The sequence below is a fragment of the Labrus bergylta genome, chromosome 15 (assembly GCF_963930695.1).
Source record: "Labrus bergylta chromosome 15, fLabBer1.1, whole genome shotgun sequence".
Lineage (NCBI taxonomy): Eukaryota > Metazoa > Chordata > Actinopteri > Labriformes > Labridae > Labrus > Labrus bergylta.
Genome location: NC_089209.1, coordinates 15,691,738 through 15,702,688, shown reverse-complemented (window position 1 = coordinate 15,702,688; position 10,951 = coordinate 15,691,738). Strand labels below are relative to the sequence as shown.

At 40.3% G+C, this 10,951-nt stretch overlaps 1 protein-coding gene across 1 annotated transcript; it reads left to right on the top strand.

Moving 5' to 3' along the window:
- Positions 1-741: 741 nt before the first annotated feature.
- Positions 742-10,319, top strand: rnf217 (ring finger protein 217). The gene is given in 7 exon segments (XM_065964122.1): positions 742-1,008; positions 1,111-1,275; positions 2,440-2,508; positions 2,510-2,538; positions 2,629-2,732; positions 5,004-5,075; positions 5,786-10,319. Coding segments are annotated over 7 exon segments (786 nt in total). The 3' UTR covers positions 5,866-10,319.
- The last annotated feature ends 632 nt before the right edge of the window (positions 10,320-10,951 follow it).

Here is a 10,951-nt window from a genome sequence, read left to right as displayed (position 1 = left end):
TACTAACACGTCGGCTCTCTAAAGAAGAGGATACGTTATCATTATCACACAATAGACTTTTACTCTGTGCGCGAGATAGAGAGAGAGTGTGTGTGAGAGAATCAGTGTGTGTGCGCACGTGCTGTAGGGGATGTTGGGTGTAACATCACCAAAGGGCTGATGCTTTTGTTCTTTGCTTTCTGTCTGTTGTCAACGCGACACTTTTTTTTTTTTTTTTCCAACAAACGCACACAGACATAAGGCCTTATCATGTGTCAGTACAACTGGTCTCACTGGCTTTGATGGACTGAAAGTGAGGCGATTGAGAAGATGAGACAGAGTGGCTCTATGTTATAAGTAAGAAACAGAGAGAAGGGAACCAGAGAAGAAGAGATGCCCTGTGAGAAAAAGAAGACAAAAACAGAAAGGAAAAAGATGGTGAAAAAGACACCAAAGAACAAACTTCACAGTGTCTGTAAGCATCTTCTGATTCTCTTAGGTCATTTGAGCACACACTTAAATTACTTTTATTGACCCCAGGTGTGAACTCAGTGACAGAGTTTGTATTGTTATACAACAAAGTGTAAGATTATGAAATAGCGAGAGGTGCAATAGTTGTTTTTTTTCCTGTTTGAATGTTATAAGATGGCAGGCCCTGAAGGAAGTGACCATTAACCCTTTAGTGGTTTGTCTTTTTTTCACAAGTACATTTTGGTAGTAATAAGACCCTGACTCATATATCTGAGTGAGGACTGTCACAGTATGCTGTTTCCATATAGTTGTTTTTTCTGTGTTTTTTTCTCTCAGGTGCGAATAGCAAAATCTGACATCAGCTGTCCAATCTCAGAGTGCAGCGGCTACCTGGAGGAGGGGGCGGTGGTTTCCCATCTAGCCATCGAAGATCTGGCAAAATATCGTTACTTTTTGGAGCTGAGTCAGCTGGACTCCAGCACCAAACCCTGCCCCCAGTGCAGCCAGTTCACCATGCTGAAGGAACACAACCACAGCCGCTCCGAGTACAGATACAAGGTGAGATGACATGTACCTCAAACACACCAGAAAAATACCGAAAAAATGTGATATGTTAAAATTACATAAGCTTCTGTCTACCGTCTTCTGTCCCCTCTGTAGATCCAGTGTAGCAATTGCCAGTTCGTGTGGTGCTTTAAGTGCCACGCGCCCTGGCATAATGGCTTAAAATGCCGTGAATACAGGAAAGGAGACAAGCTGCTACGAAGCTGGGCGAGTGTCATAGAGCACGGACAAAGGAATGCGCAGAAATGTCCGCAGTGCAGGGTAAGAGCTGGGAACTGTGGAGGATACAAACTGTTGTGATAGGGTAGGGTGGGTGTGTGTAATTGGAAAGTTTGTTGACTGATGGAGGGTAAAAGCACTGTAGATGAATAAATCGATGAAGGTTAAGAAGCATGGGAATAAGGATACATGATGGATGTAGTGCTGTAGAGAAGTAGATGGACACACTATTAAAGTGCATGTTGAACAGCAGAGCGGTGATGCCCCGACGGGAAACATATTGGGAAGAAGAAAAAAAAAAAGATACCTCTGCTGCACAAAAATCTGCAGCAGAGGTATGTGTTATCTCACAGTCTCATTATGAGCACACTAGTCTACACGCAGTATCCCATTGGACTGTCAGAAGATGACTAAAGCATCCAAAGATTAAGCTAATTACTGGTACAAGGGAACTGTTTGCTGACAGTGGCAAACACTTTCCATCTGTGTTCACTGTCCTAATGCTCCATGTCTCTGAGTTTGTATTCTGGCAGCAGGGAGACAGGATCCTGTTCGGCTGTGAAGCCAACAAATTGGTGTCATGCTGTGTTTAGCTGGAAAAGAGGCTGAGAGCAGCTGGACTAAATGCCCAGTTTAGAGTGAGACTTTTCACTGCTACAGCAGGCAAAAAGCCAAACTTCATAAAGATTACTGCTGCATATAGAGTGCAGTGAACTTCTATAGAGGCTGAACCAAAAGCTCATGTTGAAAAAGAGATGGCTAGTGTTGCATTCGAGTGTTGGTTAAACAAGAAATGTAAGTGTTTTACAATACATGACAATGCAAGTATAAAGTTTAAGTTTGAGAACATATTCATGTTTTTTTTAAACTGACCCTTTGTCAAGCCCAAGCACACCTTTTCACCATGTTTTTAAAAACCATACTGTAGTAACAAAATGAAGGTCACAATCTCACCACTACTCACTGAAAAGACTTGGCCCAGGTTGTTCCAGAAGTAGCCCAGCAACAGTTGCTATGAGAGGGGGCTCTCTGATTGGTGAGTCATCAGACCATCGAGAGCCAACCAAGGGTCAATTGGTGCCCAAGCTAAAAGATAAAAAAAAAAAAAAAAAAAAAAAAGCATGCAAATCCTCAACAATTTTGTATGTGTGGATAACCCTCTTTTGTTTTGCATCTTGTTTTCTGCTTCTTTCTTTCTGTCTGTAGATCCATATTCAGCGTACAGAGGGATGTGACCATATGACATGTACACAGTGCAGCACTAACTTCTGCTACCCGCTGTGGAGAGCGTTATCGACACCTGAGGTAAAACATAAAATCCCCTTTTGTTACTTCATAACTCTGACTAGCTTTTTATGTGACTATCTGATTTCATCTTAATCTTCCTGCTTTCAGGTTTTTCGGGGACCATACATCCAACCTCAGCGTGTTTGGGTGCAAGTTTCGCTATCTACCTGATAAACCCCATCTCAGACGGCTAATTAGAGGGTCTGTGTGTGGTAAGTTGTTTGCCACTGTAGGTCCAATGGTCGACCATTTCAGTGTATACTGAAATATCACAAAAACTATTAGAAGGGTTGCCATGCATGTTTTGTACATACAGTCATGCTCTCATCATCCAGATAATGAATCCTGCTGAATTCCCTTCACTAACTTCATAGCAACCCGCTCAACTCAAAATGAAGTTTGTACAATAAGATACGATATGATACACTTCGTTGTCCTTTTGGGGGAAATTTGTTTTGCACACATTAAGCTGCCACCACTGTAGCAACAATAAATCAAATAATTGAAAAAAGGGCTACGCCACCAGAATCATAATTGTTCATTCTTATGTTATGAACCGAAGCAGTTGACACGTCTAAATTCAATAAGCCAATTCAATGTGTTCATCTCTATTCAGGATATGTTGGCTAGTTATCACGAGGGATGTTCTTGGTTGACTTATTTCCCAGTTGGTTAAAAGGAAATTAAATTCAGACTAAACGACCAGTCCACAAGTAAGAAAACTCAGAAAACAAAATAGAGCTCAACTTAATTTCAAATTGTCTGCAGGTAAACAAAGTCATTTGTTTTGCAGAGGGCACCACCAGCCCTCGGCCCTTCCATTCCGGTTAACATCCACATGCTCGTGCTAAATGTGGTCACGGTTAATAATCCGTCTGATATGCCAGTTTAACCTGACACGTCTACATACATTTTTTTGGGGGGGGGGGCTTTTTGTGTCTTTAATGAATAGATAGGAAAGTGGATAGAGTCAGAAATCAGGAAGAGAGAGTGGGGAACGACATGCGGGAAGGAGGCCACAGGTGGGATGTCAACCCGGGCCGCCCGCTTGAGACGACAGCCTCCATACATGGGGCGCGCACCCTAACCATTGCGCCACCAGCGCCCCATGTCTACACACATTTGTAACTCCATTTCTAGATCAAAATCCTGCCAAACCGCGATGCAGGCCGATTAATCTGAGCTACAGCCCCAGCTGGTGGCAGGATGCCTGTTTGATCACAGAATTTGACCGGCATTGTTGGCTTACATAGAAAAATGATAATTAGTTAAACAAACTAGTAATTCGGGTGTCGACTAGTTATAGATTCAGATTTAGACGACTTTAATAATCCAAGAAGGGCAATTCAGTTTGAACATTTAGTCGAGTAAACGTGCACATCATCAGTTATCACGCTACTCCAGGATGGCAAAAATGACTCCTGTTACTTTAGCATGTTAATTATTACATGAGCAATAATTTTAGAGCAATACTGGGCCTTAAAGAGATGTGAGCATGGCTGTACTCTTGTTTTTCTTATCTTTAGGAATATTGAGTTTTTTTCTTTACTACAGCTGCAAATTCACACGTTGGAGCTAGCGGTGTTACAGCCACTGTGTCTTTTTCCATGGATTTGCTTGATAAAAGTCATGAGTACCCACATTCCTTCAACCTGCTTTCTTTTCTGTAACTCTGCTTTAGTAAGTGATTTCCTGCATTCTTCAGAATACCCATGACCCAATAAATCAGTGCAACAATGCTGCACTCAGCTGTGGATTATAATTGTAGATTAGAGAGAGTGATAGAAATAGCAGCAGCAAAGTATTTCTGGTCAAGCACTGGATAAAAACATTAAGCAAGACTGCCTGCTGCTGCATTGCTAAATGTCCCAGTGAAGCAAACAGCCGTGTCTTATCTGTGACAATATATTTCACCTCTCGATAGCGATGTAAACCTCCATGTCTATCTCCGTACGTGAGGAGGCCACAAGAGGAGAGCTTTATACTGAAGCATGAAAGTGTCACACATCAGATTATGTTTGTTATAATTATCTTTTCACAGTGATCACAGTGTGCACCAGAGAGCCTCCAGGAAGATGAACTCTTTTTATTTTTTTTTTAGACGTGTTTGACTCTTCAGCAAGTTTTATCAGCTGGCTGCTTGTTGAACTGGGAGATCATTTGTGCCTTAACATGAGCCTGATTTACCCATTACAACTCACTCTCCTGTCCCCATGCTGCACACCGTTAGTGGCACAGGTTTTTTTTTTTTTTTTGCATGTAATGAGAGATGTTTTAGCATTTCCTAAAAACATGCTCAACATTCTGTCTCCATCACAGCCTACATCTACATCACATTACTGCCCTGGTTGCCAAACAATCAAATCTTTTTCTGCAGGCACGCATTGAAATCTAAAGAAAACTAACAGCATATTGATCTTGATTCATGCAATTCCATTTATTCATCATGATCCTCTCTCCTTTTCTCTGTTTCCCCTGTGCAGCCACTAAGGTGCTGATAGCTCCAGTGGTCATCCTGCTGGTCGTGGTGCTCGGAGCTCTCGCACTGGTGATAGGTAAAATAATGATATGCATGGAAACTCATTCACATTAGTTAGGGAGAAGCTGCTGCAGAGAGAGCAGTAAACAGATAACAGCGATTTTGGTGGTGGTGAGTTTACTGATCTTTTCTTTCATACAGCAATGAACAGTGTATAAAAAACGAACCAACACAATCATGCTACAAAATTCACTTTTAAATTAACATGCATGAATACAATTTGCGCAAAGGGACTGTTTTTGTTTTTAAAATGCCAAAGCTTTAGACCGAGATAATGGCTGTGTGATACTGAAACTGCATTTACTGGTAATATCATCCAGCTGCACTCTGTTTGCACTCAGTGAAACAGTATTATGAAGCATTGAGGCCTGAGCTGAACTGTAATTAGTGTTAATCTCTTTCCCGTGTCTGTACGACTGACAGATGATCCGCTGCGGGCTAACATGCCGTGATGGGAGATTCATATTTATTTTCATCGCTAATAGAATCAGCGTTGTGCTGCTGTCCTTCTGCAGTTGTCTTTTTTCTTTCTTTTTTTTTCAGCTCAATTAATTTCACAAAGACCAAATTTGTTTGCAGTGTGCATTAGGAAGGGGTGACTGAATCAAATCCATAACGAAAACTCACACAGTTTAAGATTATTATTGTACATTTATGAATTTTCATAGTTTGCTTTGGTCTTTTTTTTGTGCCTTTTGTTTCTTCAATCTCCCTCTCTGTGTGCAGGGTTGATCGTTTTCCCGGTCTACTACGTCTGTAAGAGGAGGAAGAAGCAGCGCACTCAGGGCTCAGGACGCTGGATCTGAAACCTGCCCTGCACTTTCTCCAGACCATGCACACACCAACACACAGCTGAAAAAAATAAAATTAAATAAAAAAAAAAGACGACGCCCACATCTCCTCAGGGATGAACACGCCAGCCTGAGTCCTCGCAACATGAGCAACTGCAATTAGTCAAGTACGTGAACCGCTGGAGTGATGCCTGGATAATCGCACGTCATAATGTCAAGAGTGGATTCTCAAGCAGATAAAGGATGAAAAAAAAAAAATCATACAGCTGACAGTTATTTCAGGCAGATTTTCTCTCAAACATCACCTATTTAACAACAGCAATCCTTCAAGAGAGAAAACAGAGGTGACACACAGACACAGTTTTGTTTACACCGGCACTAAAGACATAAGAGAAAACTTTGGAGCTCACGGGTAAACCTGCCATGATTGACACCAAATGTGTGATTGTCAGGTCCTGGAAATATGAACACTGACTGCTGGAGCATAAGGAGAACAGGAGGAGCGCACAGATTTATAAAAGAGAGAGAGACAGAAACAAGAGAAATAATTTTTCCTTATATTGAACTTTTTGCAATATTTTTTTCTCTCTATATTTGCTGCAGCTGGCGAGAAAAAAATTGCAAAATGGAAACTGAATTTGGAACAAGCCATGATGTAAAACACTGAGTTTTCACACGTTCAACATAGCTGGACAATTTGTTTTTTCACCATCCATCTACTCATCAAAAAGGCGTTCTGTTTGCAAACACACAGGAACCCGACTGGCTCCTTCGAGAAATCCTGGAAAGCAAAGTGGAATTTTAAACAAGCCTCCATTGTTTTAGAGAATTTTCCTCCTTTCTGCCCCTGTTGATCTCACTACCCTTTGCCCTGCTCTCTGCCTGTCAGGGCTGGGTGGATGAGTGCTAACAAACTCCCTATCATATCATGTTGTCTCTGCTGTGCCCACATACCGCTTACTGTTTGCCATTGTCTGCATCATCAAAAAAAGAAAAAAAAAAAAGCTGAGCTGCTGGGCGGCAACTGTGCCAAAACAAATTGCTGAATGTTGCAGGACTGACCTATCCCTTTGTTAGATCTTTTTTTGTTATTCTTATTTTGGGGGGGGGGGGGGGGCTGGGGTTGCCTGGTGGAGAGGTTGTTTTAGTTTCAGAGGTGTGGGGTGTGATGCTGACATCATGTGCTAAAGTCTGCATGAAGAAATGGACTTAGAGGCTTGTAGGAATAATATGCATTACATAGTTCAAATGTGGATGCAAACCATTAGAATTAAACTGGATGAACATGCTATTGCAACTGCTACAAGTAGAAAAAAATACAGTATTTTAGATGTACACTTAATTTGGACTGGGTGGTGGTTTACTGAAGAGCTTCATTTTAAGATTTGTGGCCAGAAGTCATCATCAGGCTGCAGTGCTCTGAATGTGCGGTGGGCTCAGTCTGGATCTTAACTTTTATGTGATCTGGATTTCAGGACACAACGCAGAGTTTGTGTCTTAATTTTGCAGTGATGAGAGGACTTCTGACGTATAGTTTTTAATGCACACAAACACCTTATTAGCTCATTGACACTGTCACATACAGCAAAAAGCACACACGTGGAGGGCTGCCAGGAAACAGGAGATTTTCAAGAGCTTTAAAGGTCGTCACCTGGCAGCAGCTGCCAGCTCGCTGTCTGTCCTCCACTTCTCCCTCCGTCCCGTCCTTCCTGCTGTTTGTCCTTAGATTTGAAATGAGCGCACTACCACATGGGGATGCTGTTTGGATGCAGAGATCACCCAATGCTGATGTTAAAAAGAACATCAGTCATGTACAAATGGATTTCTAACCAGTTGCTTTTTTTTTTTTTTATCTCCCCATCATGTGAGGTTAATTAACTTGGCGACTTAAAGAAAACAGACATCAAGACAAGAATGAGCACAATAAACCTGCCCCCAAGATGAGAAAAAATATGGAATGATGCGAATAATAATTATTTCAGGAGAGATGTCTCCACTGAATCTGAACTAAAACCAGGATTTAAAGCATGGAGGAAAAGCAGGGTTGCAGTTCATGCATGGTGGACATTTTGCTGCGCAACGCTACAACTTGGCTTTGTTCAAGGGATCCAAAACCTTTTTTTTTACACCTGGGAATCAATTAACACCAACTTTTCCTGAAGACCACAGACCATATGTTGTAACACACTGCGTTCAGTCTGTCCCGACTCTGGGTTTGAATCCACTCTCAGGGAGTTTTCTTTGCTCTCTGCTGTACTCAGAGCCTGAATCACTGAATCTCTTTCTGATGCCAAGAACTGCTCAGCAACCTTATTTAAAGGCAGGGAGTTTCAAACAGTGAAATGTCAAAGAGATCCAAAAAATCTCAGTGATGCAAACCCTGTGTGTGTTTCGCAGCGTGGCTCGGAAGGGTGGGCTAGTCTGGAGTTAAATGTGGAGAGGATAACACGTAGATATGCATAAGTCAGTCATCACTGGGTCATTTAATGTCTTCATTAAATCGCCAATTGAAATGTTGAAGCTACTTAACAATTGTTCACTTGCATCATGTGCACATGTTTAATCTAACTGCTAAGATAGTGCTACACTGACATGTTGAATCGCTGCTCTTTCTTTCTTTTTTTTGGTTAATGAAATGACTGGCTGGTGGAGATATTCCAACTCTAACCTGTCTTTATGAATCAGCAGAGTGAAATCACTTTAAACAGTTCCCCTTCAGCTTACAGTGTTTTACTGATGAGCCTGTCAATAAGTTCAAAAACAGAAATGAACAGACTTGCACCTTTAATAACGGATACAATATCTAGATATTTATTTAGACACAGTATCCAACCTTTCAGAAGCTTCAATTTCTGTATCGTGAATGTTGCCATCATTGTTTTTCTTTAGTTTTTGTTTTGTTGTTTGAAGTGGTCATATTTGGAAGATTTCTAATGAGCACTGCTACATGTCTATGCTGGTTGGAATGACACTGTGGAGGGAACATGTCAATAACACTCAAGCCATGTCTTTAAAAAGCTTGCTTTATCTCCTATTTTACACTTAATGGGACTTTATTTATAAGATGAACATAATGACATGTGGTAGAGGACTCAAGACTCCATAAACTAGTAAAAAAAAAAAAAAAGGTAAAACAAAAACTCTACTCATCTTCATGCAATCAGGCGTTTCTTTTTTCTTCAACCAGTGCAGTTGCCCCCTGCTGGTTGCTGGAACGAATGCAGAGGCTATAGTCACATTTTATCTGGTAATTTTACTGTCAGATTATAATTTCACACCTCAATCTGTACTCAGCAGCAGAACAAATGCAAAAAATACAGTTTTTGTAACAGCAGAGTATTTAGCCTGGACAGCCCCTCATGTCTCATTTCTTTTACTCTCCTTCTATATTTCATGAAGAAATCTCCCGGATGATTCAATGTTAAAATGCCATGTGGAAATGCCAATCATTTGGATTTTGTTTGGTTGTATTTGTGAACACTACTGACTTAATGCTGACATTTATCTGAACACTAAGTGACTGGCTGTTTGAGAGTTATAGTGGCCAATGGTTTTTCCTTTGCTGGGGTGTATTGGCTGGCTCATACCCTTGGCTTTTTTGTTTTGTTTGTGTAACAATCCCATTATTGTTATATTGGCATAAGTATGCAAAAGTGCCTTCACAACCATTATAGATCAGAGTTTGCCAACATGAAGTCAAGGACCCTTGGGTGACTCCCAAAATTACAAATGGGTAAAATGTTTCACAGAGGTAATGTGAGATAACAGCTAAAGCATAAATATATATTAACCTGCAATTGGGCTTCTGATGTAAAAAACACTAATATGAATAAGTGTTAAAAGAATATATGCATGTTATCCTAACACACAGGGCAATGTGCAGCGCAATCACACTTTTCACTAACACTAAGATGAAACCAAACTTCTAAAGTTTCACAGGTTCATTAATACAGGGTGTCAACTCCAACACAAATACTCTTGGACTTTTGCACAAGTTAAACTGTCACTTTATTTTGGCTCACACTAACATCATACTTTGGACCCTTTCGAGCAAAATTTGCAAGCACTAGCACAGCGAGCTCTGTTTCCAACACTGAATAAAAGTCATACATTTGTTATGCACTGACACACTCTGTCAAGACAGTGATAATAACTAATAAAAAACGACTTTATTTTCAACAAATGTAATGTCTGGATAAGAACAATACATCAAGATTAGTTTCAACTCAGGAGGCATGTATTATAAATATATATGTTTTGTATTTAATGGTGCTTATCAGCAACATCAGGACAGGTTTTTTTCCCCCATATAGACATACTAATGCAACATGTTAGTCAGCAAAACACTTTGTTTTCAAGGTTGTTCTACATGTCTGCTGAAGCTTTTCTTACTCACTCTGACAGGCACAAATGCTGTTTTCATTTGAGCATCTGATGAAGAATAAACTACACTGGGTCAAATGCTAAAATGTCATGTGTTTTATTTATGTATTAGAAAAGTAAGCGTTGTTCGAGATCATTTACCTATATTTTCTGATAGATTTGAGAATGTCTATTGGTCCATGGTACTTGTCTGTTGCAGCAACATCTGCAAATGCTCAAGTTGTGACTGCAGTTTTATGTCAGCAGGGGTCAGAAGTGCACTGCGGGAGGCTCACTCCTATATGATGTATAAGATCTAGCTTATGTGATTCAGCACATTATAGTCACGATCCAAGAAAAAATAAATACCTCATGATGAACTATAATTATGGGGATTACTTAATACAAAAAAGCTCTTAATATGCCAATTTTAGAAATTACTAAATCTCTTCATAGTAATTGTCTTGTTGTAAACAGTAATAGTGGTATTAGTTGTTTTTTATGTTAAGGAGTGCATCAATACAATTAAAGGCATTGCACAAGGGTTTTTAGAGAAACGAATGAGAAATGTAAAAACAAAAGTAGGCAACTGTACAAAAGTAAAACATAGAGGTACTCAAGGTTTTTGTGTTGAGGTTTTTCCTCTAAAAGAATCAAAACACTTTTCCCAGGGCTGACGCGTAGTCATTCTTGTGTTTATAAATTATTTGTTACTCGAAACGTATTCTGTCTTGTCCAA